Source organism: Symphalangus syndactylus, chromosome 5, assembly GCF_028878055.3.
Source record: "Symphalangus syndactylus isolate Jambi chromosome 5, NHGRI_mSymSyn1-v2.1_pri, whole genome shotgun sequence".
Taxonomy (NCBI): Eukaryota; Metazoa; Chordata; class Mammalia; order Primates; family Hylobatidae; genus Symphalangus; species Symphalangus syndactylus.
In genome coordinates, this window is record NC_072427.2 from 77619450 (window position 1) to 77642799 (window position 23350).

Sequence of the window (23350 nt, forward strand, 5' to 3'; positions counted from 1 at the left end):
GGCTGAGGCGGGAAGATGGTTTGAGCATGAAAGGCAGAGGTTGTAGTGAGCTGAGATTGTACCACCGCACACCATCCAGCCTGGGCGACAAAGCGAGACCCTGTATCAAAAAAAAATGAAAAAAATATCGGGGGAACCCACCCCCAATACTTCAACATAGGTTTTTTCTGTTTTCCATAAGTGTCAGCCAGCTGAGAAAGAAAGAGAAAGAGTACTAAGAGAGGAATTTTACAGCTGGGCCACCAGGGGTGACATCACATATCGGTAGGACTGTGATGCCCACCCGAGCCTCAAAACCAGCAAGTTTTTATTAAGGATTTCAAAAGGGGAGGGTGTGTATGAACAGGGTGTAGGTAGGTACAAAGATCACACGCTTCAAAGGGCAAAAAGCATAACAAAGTTCACATGCTTCTGAGGAAACAGGACAAAGGGCAAAAGGCAGAACTTCTGATAAGGGTCTATGTTCAGCAGTGCACGTATTGCCTTGATAAACATCTTAACAGAAAACAGGATTTGAGAGCAGAGAACCGGTCTGACCACAAATTTAATAGGGTAGAGTTTCCCAATCCTAGTAAGCCTGAGGGTACTGCAGGAGACCAGGGCATCTCAGTCCTTATCTCAACCACATAGGACAGACATTCCCAGAACGTCTGTTTATAGACTTCCCCCCCAGGAATGCATTCCTTTCCCAGAGTATTAATATCAATATTCCTTGCTAGGAAAAGAATTTAGCGATATCTTCCCTACTTGCAAGGCTGTTTGTAGGCTCTCTGCAAGAAGAAAAATATGGTTCTTTTTGCCCAACCCCGCAGGCAGTCAGACCTTATGGTTGTCTTCCCTTCTTCCCTAAAAATGGCTGTTATTCTGTTCTTTTTCAAGGTGCACTCATTTCATATTGTTCAAACACATAGGTTTTACAGTCAATCTTTACAGTTAACACAGTTATCACAGTGGTCCTGGGGTGATGTACATCCTCAGCATATGAAGATAACAGGATTAAGAGATTACAGGTGTAATAAATTATGAAAGTATTATTTAGGAATTGATAAATGTCCATATTAAAATAAAATCTTGACAATTTATGTTTCTCTGCCACGGCTCCAGCTGGTCCTTCCATTTGGTGTCCCTGACTTCCCACAACAAACTCCCAAGAAATCCTATGCACTCAAGATACCTTTTAGGGATTCCAATGGTGTATGGTTTCAAAACTGCTGTTCTTTCTGTACTTACTTCCTGTTGAATTAATGTGTCTTTGAGAGGCAAGAGAGTATGTTGTTCGTTCCTAGTCCACCAGCCTATCAGGCTGGCATGATAGATACACTCTATGAGGCTGACGGGCCCTTACTTGATTCTTTTGTCCAGTGAAAATATCTATAACCAGCATCCAGGAGGGATACTGGCGGTGAAACCTGCATAGCTGAGGACTGGCTGTGTGTGTGCCTCCAGACCAATCATATGTTTGTTTTGAGATACATTTTTCGGAGGAAGGTTAATACAGGCCATGTATTTTCTTTTTGTTTCATACTTTTTCTTCTTTAATTTCCTTGTATCCATTGGTTCTCTCCAGGCAATCGGTGGCATGTTAGCCACAGTGGACACTGCACAGCAGAGCAAGGGGTGGGAGATTAGGGTGCTGCAAGCAGAATAATAAATTTCAGGCCCAACCTTATGTCTGTTGAATCAGAACTGCTGAGTATGGGGCTCAGGCTCCTGTGTTTACATAAGCCCTCAAGTGACTCTGATGCTAAAGTTTGCAAAGCACTGCTCTAGAAGTTTCAGGAGGTCCCAGGGTCAGGCATCTGCTGAGGAGGAAGAGTTGTTCCTGGGATTCTCTGCCTATTCTCAATCAAAAACTCAAACTTAGGAAAGCCAGAGAGGTTTGTATTCGCCTTACGTCAGGGGTGGGGTTGGATTTACCATTTCTTTGACTCCTTCATATTTTAGGTAACTTTTCAGTTCACACACAACAGACTGATTTTCCTGTGGAAGACCTCACAGGAGTTCTCTTGAACCAGGAGACTGTTTTGAGCTGAAATACCTGGAGCCCTCTCTAGCTGTTTGGGCCTTTCAATTTGAAACCCAGGTTTGGACGATTCTAAGCCCTATGGCAGAGACTGTAATCATTTTCTCTTCACCCTCAGGGTGGGGACTCACACTCAGGGTTGGGAGTGACTGCTGTCTCTCAAGCCCCCACCAATTACACCATGTTCTGGTTGTTAAAATCCAGTGTATGCATGAAATGTAATAAAAGTATCTTTGCAGCACTAAGCAGAGTGTTCCTTGTTGTGAGCAGACAATTCCTCTTCCTCCTTGGAAAAAAATCTCTATGCACTTTCTACCTTTTCACGTTTGTCTCTTCCTCTACACACACCTCAGCTGCTGCTTTATTTCCACATGTCTCATGTAAGGATCTTTTTTTATGTGGTAACCTTGGCTTTTCCCACTGTTCATGCTTCCACGAGTTGGATGTAGGCAATATAGGAGCCCACTGCAAAAGTGTAGGTGATACTGTCCAGAAAGAAACCTGAATTTCAGAGGCTTGCTGATGTGGAAGAAAGCCAAGATATTAGACTTGTAGAGCTTCACTCTGCTAGGTAGGTTGAAATCTGGACACTGTGACTTCCATAAAAACAAGATAGTACGTCTGAAAACCATCTGAAGTTTAAAATATACTGGGACTGCCTTACCTTTCTTGTTTTTCATAAGTTGTATTCCAAGCTTGAAAAGCTAAAACAAAGGCAAAGAACACTTCCTATCTGTAACAAAGGTGCTTAAGCAGGAGGGTGGTCTCTCTTCCCGGTTCAACACTCCCTCAGGAACAGTAGGGATTGGAAATAGGTGATTTCTCTGTCGTTTCCTCGGAAGCCACCAATACCACTCGTCTGTAGCAAAACTCAAGGGTACCTGTGCTCCCCAGTGCCCCAGCCAGTAAAGGAGCTGTGACGCGTTCTCAACGCCACCACTGCCTTGAGGAAAACGAGGGAGATCTTGCGGGAAAGTGTTTTCAGCTCACTTCTACAGGGAATGAGCCCTCTCGTTTATCGCGGACACCGAGGAAAGGCAGCGATGGGCTTCGGGGCTGCACTCAGCCTCCCGGCCCACCCAGATCCTCTGGCAGCCTCGGGCACTCACCCACTTCGCTTGTCCTCCGCCTTTGCTGCCACTGCAGCAGGTGCACACCCCACCACGTCCCTGCTTCCCTCTCGAGCTCTTTTCGCAGGTGGTCCTCATTCTCCTCTCTGTCCGTTGTTTCTTGAGTGTCAGAACTGGAACCACAGCATCCCCAAGATGAAATCCATGCTGGGTTTTGCGACCACGGTGCTGGCCCAGGCGCCAGCAAGGGTAAGGATGGGCAGCGACCCACGCTCCTGGGTCTTCATTTCTAAGAGTTGGAAATTCCACTTTCTCACCTCCTCACCTGGATCTAAATCCCCCGAGGTGGTACTGACCCTTCTGTTTTAGTATCCATCTACGTTACTCTTGATGGAAGAGTACAGTCCTTGAAGGAAGAGGGAAAAGAAATTTGAGAAGGGAGAATTAAAAAACTTTTAGTTTGAAATTATTTCAAGCCTACAGAAAAGTTGCAAAAATAATACAAAGAACTACTGTACACACGTTACTCAGGTTTAGCAATTCCCAATATTTTGCCACAATGATTCTCCTCTCTTTACGCCTAAACACACAATGATTTTTCTTATGGACTTTATTATATATTTATTTATTTATTGAGACGGGTGTCACCCTGTTTTCCAGGCTGGAGTGCAGTGGTGCAATCTCGGCTCACTGCAACCTCCGCCTCCCGGGTTCAAGTGATTTTCTTGCCTCTGCTTCTCAAGTAGCTGGGATTAGAGGCATGCGCCACCACGCCAGGCCAGTCTTTGTATTTTTAGTAGAGACGGGGCTTCACCATATTGGCCAGACGGGTCTGGAACTCCTAACCTCAGGTGATCCGCCCGCCTAGGTCTCCCAAAGTGCTGGGATTACAGGCGTGAGCCACCCCGGCGCTTCTGGGTTCTTTTAAATCATCCCCATCATTCTGCCACAGCAAGATATCTTAAGTTCATCTTGTAGTTTCCCTGCCACAGTCCTGCTGGAGTCACTGTAGTTAACACTAGTAGCTACTTTCTATTAGTATCTCTGGTTCCTTTTAGTAGAGAATGGTATTTGAAAATCAAAATATAGAGTTATCTTGCTCGTTGTTTCTGAGGTATTTCTTCCAGGCTCAGTTAGCAGACAGATCTGTAGGGAAAATGTATTTTTTTTTTTTTTTTTTTTTTTTTTTTTTTTTTTTTTAGACAGAGCCTCACTCAGTACCCCAGGCTGGAGTGCAGTGGTGCGATCTTGGCTCGTTGCAACGTCCGCCTCCCAAATTCAAGCGATTATCCTGCCTCAGCCTCCCGAATAGCTGGGACTACAGGCGTGGCCACCACACCCGATAATTTTTGTATTTTTAGTAGAGGCAGGGTTTCGCCATGTTGGCCAGGGTGTTCTCCATTCCTGACCTGAAGTGATCCACACATCTCTCAGCCTCCCAAAGTGCTGAGATTGTAAGCGTGAGCCACCGTGCCTGGCCTATACAATTACATATGTATAATTTCTTACTGATGCCTCCAATTCCCATAAACACCAACAGGACTATTCTTTACCTTCTTGCTCTTACAGTGACAGCCTGCTTACTCTCACACACTCATTTTCCCAATCCTAAAATTCTCACAAAATCTCAGAATTCCTACAGCCTTAGTTGTACAAAAAATAACCCTCATTCACATAGTTTAAGATTTGTTTCCTCTTCTTTTTGTACTTACAAAATTAGAACAACGAACTGTGTAAAGCATTTTCTTAAATCAGTTATTTCAATGGGGTTATGTTATTCTTTCACAATGCAGTTTTAATTTGCCTCTATTTGTATTGAATTTTAGGGTATTTTCACACACGCTTGAGTCAGTTTTATTTTTTGACTATGTGAGACTAACATGCTTCCGAGAGTCAAAAGAATACATGTGCAGGATTGTTACATGGGTATATTGCATGATGCTGGGGTTGGGGTGGGATTAATCCCATCACCCAGGTAGTGAGCATAGTATCCAATAGTTAGCTTTTCAAGGCTTTCCCCTTCCTGGCTACTCCCTAGTAGTCCCCGGTGTTTACTGTTTCCATCTTTTGTGTCCAGTTTTAATAATATATGTAAATCGCCTTGTATAACAAAAAAATTATTTTAACTAATCCATCTTAAAATTATGTGAGTTATTTTATATTAAAAATTGATATTTCATCTTTGAAATCTGGTATGTATTTTATACTTACAACACATCTTACCTTGGACTGGGCAATTTGAAGCATTCAATAGCCAATGTGGTAATGGTAACCATATTGGACAGTGCAGATTTAAAGAGATACTTTATATATTTTTAGGTTTTCAAAACTGAGTATGTATGACATGAGGGTGTTTTGTCTTCAAAATTAAATGTTTAATTCCTCAGAAGAATGCTGTGTTAAATGAGCTTATCCTACAGATTATACACACACAAAAAAAAAAGTGTTTCAATCATGTTGGTAGATAGTCTGAAGATAGATATGGATATTTAGTTATTTTAAATTCCCCCTTTTATGTGGCAAACAAAAAAGCATACTTTCTTATTGTGAATTCCCAAGAATCTGATAGACAGCCAGGATTCTCTGGGTGTGACATGACATAAGGACGAAGGAGTGTTTCTGCAAACTACTAATATTGCTTTAAGGCATCAAAGAGTCAAGATAATCCTCCCCAGCATTTACATGCACATGCACACAGACACAGGCAGACACACACACACATGAATACACATCAATTTTGTGTGTAAAGCTTCTCTAGTCTCTCCTTCAGTGAAACCTATTACTCAGTGTTTCCTACTTTTATTCTAGAAATCCCATCAGCCAACTGAAAAGTCTGGCATACAACTTGCAATCTGCCATTTTTAAAATGGATCACTGTTATTTTATTAACATTGGCAAAGGCTCATATGTGGGCAAACCAGAATGAGAAAGAGTTAACAGTCACTAGAAATTTGGTTCCAGGAAATGGGTTTTCTTCTCATCTTATATAGTTCAAAGAACCCGGTCTCAACGCGATAAGTCCCAAGATTCGAGAACTATTTAGGAGCAAACTTGTTTGTTGCCTGCAAATATTACGAATAGGTTTGTAATTCCCATATCTCAAAATATACTTTTTAGTCTTTATCCACCTGCATGTCATGTGTCTCCTACTACTAATGCTTACAAATCCCAGGCTGGAGACGGAGTTAATTGCTTGAGTTCTCTGTGTAATATCTTCACAAGCGTGCCCCAGAGATATTTTAAATTCAGCGTGAGCCAAACTAACTCATATTCTCCATCTTTCAATCTTTCTCCCATTCCTAAAAGTTGTTAAAACCTCGCCTTTTCTGTACCTGCTTGTCTTTGGCAATAGCATGTTTGTTTTTCTGAACTACTTTTCAATCCTGTTTCTATTTATCTTTCGTCTTACTCTCATAATTCAACCCTCCTCTCCACCCCCAAAGCTGTTTTTCATTTATGCCTTATGAATTCCCTCCCGTCTCCTTTTCTCTCTCTCTCCCCTTTCCTTCCTTCCCCCCTTCCCTCCCTCCCTCTCTCTTTCTTCTTCCTTCCTTCCCTCTTTCCCTTCTTCCCTCCCTCACTCCCTTAATCCCACTTTGTCTTGTTTACTTGCTTGCTTTTCTCATGACGTTGCCCAGGCTCGAGGGTAGTATTACAATCATAGCTCCCTACAACCACCAACTCCCAAGCTCAAGCGATCCTCGTGCCCCAGCCTCCGGAATAGCTGTGAGTACAGGCGTAAGACACCATGCCAGCTAGGGACCCTTATGAAAAAATGCTGAGTGCACCACTCTCAGGTTTTGTTCTGATTATTGCTTTCCTCCATCAAATCTTACCCTTGATATTCCAATTGAGTAAACAACAAATATGAAGCATTTTAGGTAGGGAAAGGCTGAATTTCAATGGCTTTGTGTCATATCTGGAAGAAATCAAAAGAAACGAAAACCAGAACTTGATTCTTGCCAAGCATAATAGAAAGAGACACTAAGAACTCAACGTCTTGAAGCCACAATGGAAACGTTTTGTGGTTATTATCTGACACTTTTCTAATCTTTTTTCATTTCAAGTCCTACACAGTATTCTAAAGAATCTGTATCCCCCATTAGTTTCAAATATCTCCTGCTCAGAGTAGCTCTCCGTGCTCTACAGTTCTGACCAGTACTACCAGCATGCTCACAGAGAGTCTCAGGAAATGAAAGTTACCTCCTGAAAATTATTACAAAGAGGCCTTTTAGGAAGGGGGTGTAGTTCAGTGGTACAGCGGATGCTTTGCACGTGTGAGGCCTCGGGTTTGATCCCCGGCACGTCCAAGTAATGGTTTTACTCTGGCAGTTCTCTGCCTCCTCACATTTTTCTATCCTATTTCTGCACTTATAGAGAGTAAAAATGTACTCCAATGCATTGCCTTGAACTATCCCCAACCTCTATGCTGTGAGCCTCAACATCACATAAGGCGATTGCGACAGCAGAAGGAAGACAAAAAAGTAACGAGGGGGAAAGAAGAATGGGATCACAACTGGGGTCTCTTGACCCCAAACAAAAGCGTGCACAGGAGGTTTACGTTCGCTCCCTTTTTTTTTTTTTTTTTTTGAGACGGAGTTTTGCTCTCGTTGCCAAGGCTAGAGTGCAGTGGCGCAATCTCGGCTCACTGCAACCTCTGCCTTCCATTTTTAAGCGATTCTGCTGCCTCAGCCTGCCAAGCAGCTGGGATTACAGGCGTCCACCACCACGCCCAGCTAATTTTTTTGTATTTTTAGTAGAGATGGGGTTTCACCATGTTGGTCAGGCTGATCTCGAACTGCTGACCTCGTGATCCACCCGCCTCGGCCTCCCAAAGTGCTAGGATTACAGGCATGAACCACCGCGCCAGGCCCTCCATTTTGTACAGTGATTAAAGAGACACAAAGACGAAGAAGGGAGAAAAATGCCCGTGGGCATCTTTTTTTCTTTTTAGTTATTTTTGTTTTCTAGGCAAAGGAGTAGAGTGAAAGCATCTGTCTGCTGATTTCTCCACCAGTCTCTCCCTGTCGACCTGCACAGGGACACAAGTGTGATCCAATACTGAGACAAGGACAGCTGTGGCTCTCTAGTCGCTTGAGATGGGAGTGGCAGGACGCTGGATGGCCGAAGACTGTCGGGGAATTAGAGGTCTTCAACATGCGAGAAGCAGAAACCAATACGGATCAACATTCCCTACGGATATTCCATAAGACTGATTCATATTCATATTCCTGTATTTCCTCAGTCACTCCAATATTGCCTGGGAACTTCTGGTAACAGCAAACCCAGGCCCCATATGAAAAAAACAGGAAAAGGTTTTGTCACAATGGAAAATACATGCAGAGTAAAAGGTAAGTAGATCACAGTTGTGTTGGGCACTTCCTCTGCTCGAAAAAACCGAACAAACATTTCATGTTCTTTCTCGATCCATCTGATTACAACTGTTTTGAGATACATTTTTTGGAGGAAGGTTAATACACACATGTCATGTATTTTCTTTTTGTTTCATACTTTTTCTTCTTTAATTTCCTGGTATCCATTGGTTCTCTCCAGGCAAATGGTGGCATATTAGCCACAGTGGACACTGCACAGGAGAGCAAGGGGTGGGGGATTAGGGTGCTGCAAGCAGAATAATAAATTTCAGACCCAACCTTAGGTCTGTTGAATCAGAACTGCTGAGTCTGTGGCTCAGGCTCCTGTGTTTAAATAAGCCCTCAAGTGACTCTGATGCTAAAGTTTGCAAAGCACTGCTCTAGAAGTTTCAGGAGGTCCCAGGGTCAGGCACCTGCTGAGGGGGAAGAGTTGTTCCTGGGGTTCCTTGCCTATTCTCACTCAAAAACTTAAACCACCTAGGAAAGCCAGTGAGGTTTGTAGTTGCATTATGTCGGGGGTGGGGTTGGATTTACCATCGCTTTGTTTGTTTGTTTTTGTTTTGTTTTGTTTTTTTGAGAGGGAATCTTACTCTGTCACCCAGGATGGAGTGCAGTGTTGCAATCTCGGCTCACTGCAACCTCTGTCTCCTGGGTTCAAGCGATTCTCCTGCCTCAGTCTCCTGAGTAGCTGGGTAACAGGCGCCAGCCACCATGCCCAGCTAATACAAAAATTGTATTTTTAGTATTTGTACTAAAATACTGAAAATAATAAAATTGTATTTTTAGTAGAGACGGGGTTTTGACATGCTGGTCAGGCTGGTCTCAAACTCCTGACCTCAAGTGATCTGCCCACCTCAGCCTCCCAAAGTGCTGGAATTACAGGCATGAGCCATCGCTCCCGGAAAGGAGACCCTTCTTAAGAAAATGCTAAATGAGTTTCTCTTTGTCTCCCCCAATGTCAGTTTTTGCCAACAAATCTTGTCAAATCTTGTTGAGCAAAAAAAACACAAAGTATTTAGCCAGGGAAAACCTTACTTGTAATATCCTTGCCTCCTAGGGTAAGAAATTTCTGAAGGAAATCAGAAACGCCCCAAATCAAGACTTGATTCTTATTACTCATAAGAGAAGACTGAAGCTTTAACAATTAATCTGCTTAGAACTGCAATGTAAACTGCACGCAGCTATTACCTGATTTTTATTTCCACTACTTTTCTTCCATCACAAGCCCTATGCAGAAAAAAAAGTGGTAAGTCCATCTTTTACAGTTAACATGAATAACAAATCATGAAGGATTCAAGGCTTCAGAAAATCAAAGTGCTCTCAGTGAAGAGTTAGGTGTGTAGCTTAGTGATGACCAAGTGCTGGCCAAGGGGAAACCATTTCTTATTTTCTGCTGTGTTTTAACCAAACTTTAGTCAGGCCCCTAAACTGCTTCCATTCTTCTACTGTTCTCCTTGCAGGCTCCTGAAATCTGCTTGCCCAAGCCTGGGTAAACACTAAAAAGCAGACCCTGCCCCTTATCTCCTTATTCTCTTTGGCTGACCACAAGGGAGACACGCGGTGTCAGACCCTGCTAGTCCTATCCCCCTTCCTTGACCTATTTCCTTTAAAAGTTTTGCTAAAGTTTTGCCTAGCCCTCCCTACCTATAAAGGAAAAGCATAGGCCGGCATGGTGGGATCACCCCTGTAATCCCAGTACTTTAGGAGGCCAAGGCGAGTGGATCACGAGGTCAGGAGTTAGAGACCAGCCTGACCAACATGGTGAAACCCCGTCTCTACTAAAAATACAAAAATTAGCCAGGCGTGGTGTTGCGTCTATAATCCCAGCTACTCAGGAGGCTGAGTTAGGAGAATCGCTTGAACCCAGGAGGCAGAGGCTGCAGTGAGCCAAGATCGTGCCGTTGCACTCCAGCCTGGGTGACAGAGCAAGACTCCATCTCAAAAAAAAAAAAAAAAAAAAAAAAGGAAAAGAAAAGAAAAGCGTTTTCTGTTTGATTTTGAGATGCATAGATTTCTGAGTGTTCTCCTATTGCAATAGTCTTTCTTTTGACGTTGTCTCTTCTTATTTTAGCTTGGATTTTTCTGTATATGACAGTGATAGAGGAGCTTGTGTTTTGCATTTTTGAGGCCCTGGGTTCAACTCTGTGTACTTTTATTTTTTACTTTTCTCTGACTCACTCCTCAAATCCACTCCTCAAAGAACTATGATTCAACTCTTCCAATTTTCTTTCTTTCATTTCTTCTCTCTTCTCCATTCTCTCTTTCTTCTCTCTTTCTCTCTCTTTTTTCTTTCTTTTTATCTCATTTCTTGATCAAATAAAAAGTAAAAACAGGCCTGGCGCGGTGGTGCACGCCTGTAATCCCAGCACTTTGGGAGGCAGAGGCAGGTGGATCAACTGAGGTCAGGAGTTCGAGACTAGCCTGACCAACAAGGTGAAACCCTGTCTCTACTAAATACAAATAGTTAGCTGGGCATGGTGTCACATGCATGTAATCCCAGCTACTTGGGAGGCTGAGGCAGGAGAATTGCTTAAACTCAGGAGGCGGTGTTTGCAGTGAGCCGAGATTGCACCATTGCATTCCAACCTGGGCAACAAGAGGGAAGAAACTCCGTCTGAAAAAAAAAAAAAAAAAACTAAAGACACGACCCAATTAGTTGCCTTTAATGCTATCCTATTTGCATTTCCTGTTTCCAGCCTCAGCATCACCCAAAGGAAATGACACAGCAGGAGAGAGAAGGAGGAAGAGAAGAACCAGCTTTACAAGATCTCTGGATCATGTTTCCATGCCAACTGTAAAATTCTTTGCCTTGTCCTAGATCCAAAAGATTTTCTTCCATGTTTTTTCCCAAAAGTTTTATACATTTACATTTTATGTTTACACCCTTGATCCATTTTGAGTTCATTTTTGTATAAGACATAATGTTGACATTCTTTTAATTTTTTTATTAAAAAATTTTTTTATTGATAGCTGGGTGTGGTGGCAGGTGCCTGTAATCCCAGCTACTCGGGAGGCTGAGGCAGGAGAATCACTTGAAACCGGGAGGTGGCAGAGATTTCAGTGAGCCGAAATCGCGCCATTGCACTCCAGCCTGGGCGACAAAGCAAGACTCCGTCTCAAAAACAAAAAAACAAAATTTTGAGACAGAGTCTTGTTCTGTAGTCCAGGCTGCAGTGCAGTGGTAGTATCACTGCTCACTGCAGTCTCAACATCTAGGGACCCAGTGACCCTCCCACCTCAGCCTCCCTGAGTATCTGGAACCACAGGCGCAAGCCCACTGTGACCAGCTTTGTTTTTTTTTTCTTTTATTTTTGGTAGAGTCAGGATCACCCTTTTTTGCTCAGGCTGATCTGCAACTCCTGGGCTCAAGCAATCCTCCCGCCTCAGTCTTCCAAAGTGTTGTCGAGGATACAGGCATGAGCCAGGGGGCCCAGACTTGCTTCCTGCCTTTATATACAATGATACAACATACAACAATGTAATACAATAGTCTTGAAGTCAAGTTGACTGGTTCTTCCCCTTATATTTTTATTCTTAATGATTATTTTAGCTATTCTAATTCCTTTAACTTCCTACATAAATTTTAGAATAATAATCTTGCTTGGATTTTGATAGGAATTTCATTGAACCTATATGTCAATTTGAGAAGAACTGCCATCTTTACCATGTTGAGTTTTGCAAACTGTTAACACTGTACATCTCTCCATTTATTTAGGTTTTTTTTTTTGTATTTTTGGTTTTTTTAAACTTATTTCTTCAGCATTGTGTACATTACATCGTGTAAGTTTCTTTTTTTTTTAACAGAGTCTTGCTTTATCACCCAGGCTGGAGTGCAATGGTGCAGTTCGGCTCACTGCAATCTCTGCTTCCCGGGTTCAAGCAATTCTCCCGCCTCAGCCTCCTGAATTGCTGAGATTACAGGCATCTGCCATCATACCTGGCTAAGTTTTGTATTTCTGTAGAGATGGGGTTTCACCATGTTGACCAGGCTGGTCTTGAACTCCTGACCTCAGGTGATCCACCTGCCTCGGCCTCACAAAGTGCTGGGATTACAGGCTGGAGGCACCACGCCCGCCTTACATTGCATTGTGTCTTTTTCAGCATTATTCAGATTTTGTTAGATTTACGTCTAAGTATTTCCCTTTTGTCAGAGATTATACAGTTACTGTCTTTTTAAAATTATTTTTTTTTCACGTTAATAAATTCTCTCCCTTAATATGGCAACATTCAGCAGCTTATGCTACTCTTTTATCCTTTGGTTGCCAATGACAAACAATGCAGTAATAATGCTTCTGGTTTCAGTTCCTCTTGGATGACATTTATTAGCTGAGAGAGAGACGTGGTGCTTTAGCTGAAATTTGGCAGCCCAAGAAGTGCACTAACTGCTCCAAAGTATCCCTCATGTTCTAGAAACAAGGCTTTCAGTTGATCTTTTGACCAAAAATCCGGTGCATATGCCAAAAGTTTCATTGACAGGGTATTGACACATAAAACGTTTCCAACAAAGACAACTCTGTTTACTTTCTCATTAACAGCACACATTCATGCCACAGAACCGAAGTTATTGGTGATAGTAACTAAAGTAGCTCTTGACAGATCTTCTTTACTAACAGATTCTCGCTTCTCCTTATAAATCATATTCCTAAAACTAGATGCTACAGCCCAACCTGGCAAACCAAATCTTTCATGATCTCCTCCAGAAATATCATGGGCCAGCTTGTCAGCTTGTGTGCTGTCACCTTTGGAATGCCATTTCAAGAGCCTCTTCAAAACTTTCACAGCCATTCAATAAACTGCATAAACCCAGAAATGTACCCTCCCCAAGGCTTGTCCCAGTCATTCGTTTATAGATGTCTTTGGAATGGACTGCTAAAATACTGACTCCTGAGCCAATGTTCACTACACGCAGTGGGTAGGGATCATCCAGGTTAAAAGGCATCTTTTGGCATTGCTGAGGTTCTGCGGCATTAGCTAAACAATAGCACTCCGCATGTCCATTGAAACCAACAGTCTATATACAGCAAGCCCTTTACAAGGCAGTCAAGTTCATCCAGTTTGTGCAGGTGGAGGTTTCCAATTGCGCGAAAATCTTTTTCAAACTTGTAGGCACCACCTCCTGTAGCACATAGCACCGTTTGCAATCTTGAGAAGCTTTTATCTCTTCCCATTTGGATAAAAGTAGGCAGGTCCTGGGTTGGAAACCTGATAAAGTGCAAGTTCCCTCTTTGGCCAAAAAGTGTGAAATCTTTCAGTTCAAGGTGTACATCCCTAATGCCGGTGGATCCATATGCTACATTAGAAATCAAATATTTTCCAATACTTTTTAAACTCTCAACTTCTTCTTGTTCTTCCTGTGCTGTGATAGCAATAGTTTCAAAGTACGAGAGTTTTACTAGAGTTCTCTCAATGTCCATGCCAAACCATGGGAGAGAGGGTTTCTTGGCATCTTTGATCTTCATGGCCTCGGCCTGAGGGGCAAGGGACAGCGTCGGGTCTGGAGCACTGAGAGCAGAGGCTGCAACTCCAGAGGTGGCTGGGCTGCTAGGTGAGGCCCGGCGGGTTCCTCCCCTCAGGCTGGGCTGGGCGGCAGCGCCTGAGGGGATGCCCGGCCCACAGGGCGGTCCCCCACCCCAGCGAGGGGCGGCTGGGAGGGAGCAAGTTTGGGAAGGCCGACTACCTGGTGGCTCCGGCCCCCGCCAACACACAAACATGCAGCCACTCCAAACAAAAGGCCACGGTCCCGGGAGCCGCCACCGCCGCCCTAAAAATTATATTTTTTAAATTATGTTTACTTGACACATAATAATTGCACATATTTGTGAGGCACAGAGAGGTGTTTTGATGCATACAATGTATAATAATTAAATATGGGGAATTAGCAAATCCATCGCCTCAGAAAGTTCTCATTTCTTTGCATTGGGAATATTCCAAATTTTCTCTTCTAGCTATTAGGAAATACAGGGTATTACATTTTAAATTTCACTCTCCACATGTTCATTGCCGTTATTTGGAGATATAATTTATTTCTGTAGACTTTTATCCTGTGACCTTGCTGTATTACACTTTTAGTTCTAAGAGGTCTCCTCCCCTCCCCTCATAGAGGTTTTTGTTTGTTTTTTTATTTGTGTTTGGTGAGACAGGGTCTCATTCTTTGCCGAGGCTGGAGTGCAGTGCTGCCATCTCTGCTCACTGCAACCTCTGTCTCCCGGGTTTAAGTGATTCTCATGCTTCACCCTTCCAAGTAGCTGAGATTACAGGCATGCGCCACCATGGTTGGTTAATTTTTGACATTTTAATAGAGATGGGGTTTTGCCATGTTGGCCATGGCTGCTCTGGAACTCCTGGACTCAAATGATCCACCCACCTCAGCCTCCCAAAGTGCTGGGATTACAGGCGTGGGCCACCACGCCCAGCCTCCCTTATGCTTTTGATGTCATCTGAGTCTACAGTGATCTCTTCTTTATTTTTTTTGAGACGGAGTCTCGCTCTGTCGCCCAGGCTAGAGTGCAGTGGCGCAATCTCTGCTCACTGCAAGCTCCGCCTCCCGGGTTCACGCCATTCTCCTGCCTCAGCCTCTCCGAGTAGCTGGGACTACAGGCGCCCGCCACCGCGCCCGGCTAATTTGATCTCTTCTTTTTATTCCTGATGTTGGTAAACTGTGTCGTCTCTCTGCTGAAAATTTCTATCTTGCTAGAGTTCTTCTTTTATTGATCCTTGAAAGGAACTAGCTTTTTGTTTGTTTTTCTATTTTTTGTGTGTGTGCGTGTGTTCCATTTCATTGATTTCTGCTTTTATTTTTTATTATTTCTTTTCTTCTATTTGCTTTGTGTTATTTTGCTCTTTTTCCTACCTGGTTTCTTCAAGTAAAAGTTTAGAGGACTGATTTGGGACTTTTTTCTTTTCTAATATGTGCACTTAGTGCTGTATATTTCTCTCTCAGCACTCCTTTAGGATGTCTTGGAATTTTTAATATATTGTATTTTCAGTTTCATTCAGGTTAACTTATTTTTTGATGTCTTCTAAGGCTTTCTCTTTGTCTTATGAACTGTTTAGTAGTGTGTTGTTCATTTTCCAAGCATTTGGATATTTTTCTGTCGTCTTTTTGTGACCGATTTTTAGTTTAATTTCATTGTGGTCAGGGATCATACCATATTGGTTAATTCTTTTAAATTTGTTGAGGTTTGTTTTATGGCCTAGGATATGTTTTACCTTGACCTATAATCTGTGTGGATTTGACATGTCTGTTCTGCTCTTCTTGTGTGGACTGTTTTATAAATATTAACTGAATTCTGGTGGCTGAAGATGATTTTGAGTTTGAGTTTTCAGCATTCTTTTTTTTTTTTTTTTTTGAGATGGAGTCCCACTCTGTTGCCCAGGCTGGAATGCAGTGCTGTGATCTCAGCTCACTGCAAGCTCTGCCTCCTGGTTTCATACCATTCTCCTGCCTCAGCCTCCTGAGTAGCTGGCACTATAGGTACCCGCCACCATGCCTGGCTAATTTTTTTGTATTTTTTAGTAGAGACTGGGTTTCACCATGTTAGCCAGGTTGATCTTGATCTTCTGACCTCATGATTCCCCTGCCCCAGACTCCCAAAGTGCTGGGATTACAGGCGTGAGCCACCACACCCCGCCTAGTTCTTCAACATTCTTGCTGATTTTCTGTTTAGTTGTTCTATCAATCATTATGAGAGAAGTTTTGAAGTCTCCAAAGTAATTGTGGATTTGTCTATTTTTTTTTTTTTTTTTTTTTTTTTTTTTTTTTTTTTTTTTGAGACGGAGTCTTGCTCTGTCTCCCAGGCGGGAGTGCAGTGGCGCGATCTCGGCTCACTGCAAGCTCCGCCTCCTGGGTTCATGCCATTCTCCTGCCTCAGCCTCCCGAGTAGCTGGGACTACAGGCGCCCGCCAACACGTCCGGCTAATTTTTTGTATTTTTAGTAGAGATGGGGTTTCACTGTGTTAGCCAGGATGGTCTCGATCTCCTGACCTTGTGATCCGCCCGCCTCGGCCTCCCAAAGTGCTGGGATTACAGGCTTGAGCCACCGCGCCCGGCCTGGATTTGTCTATTTTTTTTTAAAGTTAACTGTTTTTTTCTCTTTACATATGTTGCAGCTCTGCTGTTTGGTGGATACATATTTAGGATTGTTATGCCTTCTATTTCTTTCCCTGTCTCTGTCTCTTCTTTCTTTTTCTTCTTTATTTATGCAAGAAAGAACAAGTTTCCTATTACTTTCCCTACCAAAGCAGTCTCTCATCACTTCCTGACTCTGAGAATTAAATTCTGTCTCCTTCAGATGTCCTTAGTTGATTGACTCACAAACAGGGAGTGTAAGCAGGAAAATAGAATAAAACACCTGGTAGATTTGAATACATACTGAGAAATTTGTATCTTTGTCCCTGCCTGGAAACATTTAAAATGGAATGGGAACCACCTGAGAAGCACATATTGTCCACATCTTGGGATCATTTCCAAACATCTTCCCCCTTCAACCAAACAATGAGCAACAGTGGAATATGCTGAGACCAGCTCAGTCAGGGAGACCCTAACCCAGTGGCACTACAGGAATTAAAGACACACAGAGAAATATAGAGGTGGGAACTGGGAAATCAGGGGTCTCACAGCCTTCAGAGCTGAGAGCCCTGAACAGAGATTTACTCACATATTTATTAACAGCAAGCCAGTCATTAGCATTGTTTCTATAGATATTAAATTAACTAAAAGTATACCTTATGGGCAATGAAGGGATGGGCCGAATTAAAGGAATAGGTTGGGCTAGTTAACTGCAGCAGAAGCATGTCCTTAAGGCACAGATCGCTCATGCTATTGTTTGTGGCTTAAGAATGCCTTTAAGTGATTTTCCACCCTGGGTGGGCCAGGTGTTCCTTGCCCTCATTCCTGTAAACCTACAACCCTCCAGCTTGGGCATTAGGGCCATTATGAACATGTGACAGTGCTGCAGAGGTTTGGTTTATGGCCAGTTTTGGGGCCAGTTTATGGCCAGATTTTGGGGGCTTGCTCCCAACAGGAATATACACACATACACATAGATTTATATATACACACACACACCCACACACACACATATATATATAAGTATATATATACATACTTTGAGATATATATATCTCAAAGATTATTTCTATAAACTATTTGATAATGATTTTCAGACATTATATCTTTTTAATCCCTAAATTCATCAATGTGTATTTCTTAAAACAAGATCAATTCCTTAACACAGCACAATATCAAATTCAGTAAACTTAACATTGATAAAATAGTATTATCTAATACACAATCTTTAAAAATTTAACTAATTGTGTCAATACAATCTTTTATAGAAATTTCTCTCCCAAGCTAGGATCCCTTTCACAGACACATATGAATCTAATTGTCTTGACTCTTTAGTCTCCTTTAATTTAGAACAGTTGCTCAATCATGTCTTTCACAACATTGATGTTTTTGAAGAGTATATGCTAGTGGTTTTATGGAATGTTTCTTAATTTGTGCTACTTATGATAAGTTTAAGGTTATGGAAACTGGGAGAAATGTCACAAAAATCATGTTATCCTCTATCACGCCAAGAGGTATGTGATGTCAGTTTTCCCCATTATTAGTGAAGTTAACTTTGATCATTTGGTTAAGTTTGTAGCTGCTATTTCTTCCCTGCAAAAGTATCATCTTCCCCATTGTAATCAATAAGTAAGCTCTAGGGAAATACTCTGAGACTATATAAATATCCTGATCCTCATCAAAATTTTACCTATACTTTTAGTATTGACTTATAAATTATGTCTGCACTTATCAGCATTCTGATGGTGTCCAGATTTTCTAATTTTCTAATGGAGATTTTCAAATTTTATCCTTCCTTCCACATTTATTAGCTGGCATACCACTCTAAGGAAAATCTTCCCATCTTCCATATTTATTTATTTAAGTTCCCAAGATTGATAATCATTTATTATCATCATTAATGCTCAAAGTGTGTCAGATTTGGTCAATGAGATTCCCTTCAAGCCCACTTCTGTGTTCTTTTCAATCATCTCCATCATTCTGGCACAGCAAGATATCTTAGGATCACCTTGTAGTTTCCCTGGCCCAATCCTGGAGTCAGTGTAGTTGACACTAGTGGCTACTTTCTATTAGTATCTCTGGTGCCTTTTAGTAGGGAATGGTATTTGAAAATCAAAATATTATTATCTTTGTTCATAGTTTCTAAGGTATTTCTTCTAGACCTAGTTAGCAGACAGATCTGCAGGGAAATTTTACTTTTTTTTTGTTTTTTGAGAAAACGCTAAGTTGCCCAGGCTGCAGTTCAGTGGTGGGATCTTGGCTGACTGCAATGTCCGCCTCCCAAGTTCAAGTGATTCTCCTGCCTCAGGCTTCCGAGTAGCTGGGACTACAGGCACACACCACCACATCTGGCTAATTTTTGTATTTTTAGTAGAGACGGGGTTTCACCATGTTGCCCAGGCTGTTCTCGAACTCCTGACCTCAAGGGAGCTGCCCGTCTCGGCCTCCCAAAGTGTTGGGATTACAAGCGTGAGCCACCGTGCCCAGCCTATAAAATTACATATGTATAATTTCATACTGATGCCTCCAATTCCCATCAACACCAACAGGACTATTCTTTACCTTCTTTCTCTTACAGTGACAGTCTGGTTCCAACAACACACCTGCTCACACACACTCATTTTCCCAATCCTGAAATTCACACAAAATCTCAGAATTCTTACCACTCTAGCTCTACAAAAATAGCCCTGATACAGAGTTCAAGATTTGTTTGCAATTCTTTTTAATCTTACAATTAGAACAACAAACTGTATAAACCATTTTCATAGATCAGTTCGTTACTTTTCAGTTAGATTATGTTATTGTTTCACAATGCAATTTTAGTTTGCCTCTATTTGTATTCAATTTTAGGGTATTTTCACACACACTTGAGTCAGGTTTATTTTTTGACTATATGAAACAGCAACATGCTTCCAAGGGTCAAAAGATTACAGAAAATTATGATCAGAAAATTTGCAAGAGAATGTCGTATACCAGGACACACTCAAATGATAGAATGGAAGTATGCTCCAGGAAGTCTAACATGATGGAGAGCCCACCTTGGGGTGAGTTGATCTTGGGCTGACCACAAATCAGGAACAGTGCCTTTATTTTTACCACTAAGCTACATTTTGTTGTTGTTCTTGTTGTTTTTTGAGACAGAGTCTCACTCTGTCACCCAGGCTGGAGTGCAGCGGCATGATCTCGGCTCACTGCAACCTCTGCCTCCTGGATTTAAGCAATTCTGTACTTCAGCCTCCCGAGTAGCTGGGATTACATGCACCTGCCACCACGCCTGGCTAATTTTCATATTTTCTGTAGAGACAGGGTTTCATTATCTTGTCCAGGCTTGTCTTGAACTCCTGACCTTGTGATCCACCCGCCTCAGCCTCCCAAAGTTCTGATTATAGGCATAAACCACCGTGCCGGGCTAAGCTACCTTTCTTTTGGTATAGCCGTGCCTAAAAGAGGAAGCGCTTCATGTAGGGAATTAACAGCAGAATTGGAAACATCGTGATTATCCTGACACAGAGGGCAGTCTCAGATATTGGCAGTCACCAAAAGGTTTTCTGAAGGATCTAGGTTGCCGAGGGGTTAGAGCTCAGTGGTGGAGCATGCATGAGGCCCTGGGCTCAATACCCAGTACCGCCAGGTTTTGTTTTCTTCCCCAGGACGCCAGGAAGAAGCGGTCCATGATATTCCCCAACTTTGGAATTTTCTGTCAAGGTGAATTGTGTTGGCCTCCGCATTTCTCTCTCATACACAGAGGTGACTCATGTTTATTCACTTGAGGTTATTTGCTGCTTAGGATTATCCACCTATTCTTTCTAAGCAGTCCCACCAACCACTAACATGGACCACGCATGGGGGAAGCAAGTAGCCTGGCCATCCAGCCTATTTCTAGCTGCAAATGAAATCATCAGAAACCATAGAACTGTGTGGCCCAAGTCTGATTTCAGATCGGAAGCTAAAAGGCTCAAGTCCTTTTCTGTTTCCTTTTCTAACTCTCCCTAACCAGGTTGCAGAAGTCCTACAAGCTTTCACTAAAAGATTACACTGCCAGGGGTTGACTATTTGATGTGCTGGTGGTCACTTTTTCCATTGGAGATCCGCAAACTCTGAAACTTAAATGATTTAACTACAAACACACAGCAAATGATGAAAAGATAGCAGTCACCTCAGCTGAAATTTGGTGGAAGTAAAAAGTACTTCTTTGGGTCCTCCGAGGAAGCTTCTGGTGTGAGATGCAAACACTCTGAACTCCAGGGGCCAAGGTCAGTCAGTATAGGAGAAAGTTCATTTTGTTGTTTTACATAAATAAAAGTAATGAACGCTTATTCTTCCAATCCCAAAGGATCCTTTTCTACCTCACTGTACTTACTCTCCAGGATTGACCTCCTTCTAAGCTAGGGAACAACCCGTACCTCCAGATTAGAGCTCTTTGTGGTATCACCATGCTAAGAAGAAATCCACAGGGAAATAATCTGCAAGTATGTTAATACTATCTTGTTAAAAGAAAGTCTGCTTTTATTCTCAGCTCTATTTCATGCCAACAAAGGAAAAAAAAAAAAGTTACTCAACACCCAGAAGGCAGAAAAGCGACCTCTCTCTCTCCATCTGCAGAAGCCAAGCAAGAGTGTGGGCCTCCGTATGCATCCTTTCTTTTACTCACTTTCTAAATGCTGTAACGGCTACCATCTATCAGGTGGTCACAAACCATCTCTAAAGTCAATCTGAGGTCAACCCACTCAACTTGTGAGGGATCCACCTATACTGCCTCTGCACCTGTAATATGACTAAGGAGACGGTGGCTGCACACGTAGTTAACACCGACTGTACTGTGACTCCGCCTTTCTGCAGCAGCTCTCCGGCTCTTTAGAATCCTTTTGAGCCAAGCTGGACGTGAGGCATAAAGGAGCTCTTTGCAAACGCCAGGGGGAATTTCTTCAGGGTTAACTTAACTTTCAATTGGCTTCATTCTAAGAGAAATATGTGGAGTAAACAGGAACTTTTTTTCTCATCTTTTGCATTTCAAGCAAAAACTAATAATAAAATTAGATGTTTCCACTGTCAGGCTCAGTCTCAAAGATGCCAACAGATCCCGCTTCTAACTTTTAACACAGGCACGCAGGAAATCGGGAAATCCCTGCAGCTCCCTCAGAAGCTACAGTATCAGCAGTTCCTGAAGCACAAGCCAAAACCCAACATCGCGTACTCCTCCAAAGAGCTCAGCCTTTCTGTTGAGAGACGGAAATAGCGGCGAGGTGCTCTGGAAGCCATGACAGCCTGGCCGAAATGAACCAGGTCCCCTCCTGGTCGAGCCTACCTCCCTAGGGACAAGAAACGTACCTCTCTTCCCTCATACCCAGAGGAAGCAACAGAGGGATGTGGCGCTTAGACTCACTCTACCATCCAGTCCATCGAAGTCCTAATAATCTTCAAGATGCAACAGAGCGAGACTCCGTCTCAAAAACAAAACAACTCTAAGGAAGAGAGAGAATGTACTGGAGGATAGGAAGTATCTAGGAGAGCCTTCTTTTTTTTTTTTCTTGTATTTAAATTTAAGCCTTCATTTATATAAAATAAAACGCATGAAACCTATTCAGCTTATGGCTTATTATATATATGACCAAGATACTGAATTTTTCAGCAACCAACAGCTGCCTTTTGCCTCATCTCAATTATCCTAAATCTGACCTCCACCTCTATGGATTATTTTTCTTATGTTTTAAATGGATCATATCAAATGATGGTAGTCTATTTGGGGCTGCTACAAAATCACTCAAGACTGGTATATTGTAACGAACGAAAACTTGCTTCCTTCCTCCCTTCCTTCCCTCCTTCCTCCCTTCCTTCCCTCCCTTCCTTCCTTCCTTCCTTCCTTCCTTCCTTCCTTCCTTCCTTCCTTCCTTCCTTCCTTCGTTCTTCTCTCTCTTTTTCTCTCTCTCTCTTTCTCTCATTCTCGCTCTCTCATTCTTTCTTTCTTTCCTTCTTCTTGACAGACTTTCACTCTTGTTGCCCAGGCTGGAGTACAGTGGTGTGATCTTGGCTCACTGCAACCTCTGCCTCCTGGGTTCAAGCAATTCTCCTGTCTCGGCCTCCTGGATAGCTGGGATTACAAGCGAGTGCCACCACGCCTGGCTAATTTTTCTGTATTTTTGGTAGAGATGGGGTTTCACCATGTTTGCCAGGCTGGTCTTGAACTCCTGAACTCAGGTGATCCATCCACCATGGCCTCCCAAAATACTGTGATTACGGGAGAGGGCCATGGCCCCTGGCCCATAAACTTATTTTCTTACAGTTCTGGAGGCTGAGAAGTCCAAAATCAAGGCAATGGCTCTAGTGTCTCGTAATGGTCTTTTTGTTTTGTCCTCACATGGCAGAAAACTGAGGGCAATAGAGAAATGAACTTCCTTTGTCAAGTCTTATTATAAGGGTACCTGATATTATTCATGAGGAAGGAACCCTCATGGCTTAATCTTCTTAAAGGCCCTATCTCTTGATAATTATCACATGGCGACACCCAAGCTTTGGAGGGGACACTTTCAAACCATAGCAAATCTGTATTCGGGTATGGATTCTTTCACTGAATTTTTGTAAAAAAAAATTAGATTCATTTTCTATATATTGTTGCTAGTAGCAATAGTTATTTTCTATTGCTCTAGAGTATTCCGTTATCTGAATACTGTACATCATGATTTGGTAATTCATTTTATTGTCCAAGTACATTTGCAGCACCCCTAGTTTTTGGCTGAAATGTCTAATCCTGCTGTAAATGTTCTTATACATGTCCTTCAAGGGAAGTGCTCATGCACTTCTCTTGGGTATAAATGTAACT

General features: G+C 42.4%; 1 protein-coding gene and 1 pseudogene across 9 annotated transcripts in view; one reads left to right on the forward strand and one right to left on the reverse strand.

The window, feature by feature from the left end:
* Positions 1-22113, forward strand: part of LOC129483175 (septin-7-like) — a 43359-nt gene extending 21246 nt beyond the window's left edge. Inside the window, exons 6-11 of one of the 9 annotated variants that reach the window (XR_008657930.2) lie at positions 1945-3342; positions 8134-8444; positions 9523-9711; positions 11162-11259; positions 20184-20280; positions 21050-22113. Coding sequence is in view for 6 of the 9 variants with exons in the window: in XM_055280189.2 (XP_055136164.2) it covers positions 8339-8444; positions 11162-11259; positions 20184-20280; positions 21050-21249 (501 nt within the window). In the remaining 3 variants the exon portion in view is untranslated. The other 8 variants (XR_010121129.1, XR_008657933.2, XM_055280189.2 and 5 more) reach the window with 8 other exon arrangements.
* LOC129483173 (pantothenate kinase 3-like) lies at positions 12813-14001 on the reverse strand (annotated as a pseudogene).
* Positions 22114-23350: the final 1237 nt, after the last annotated feature.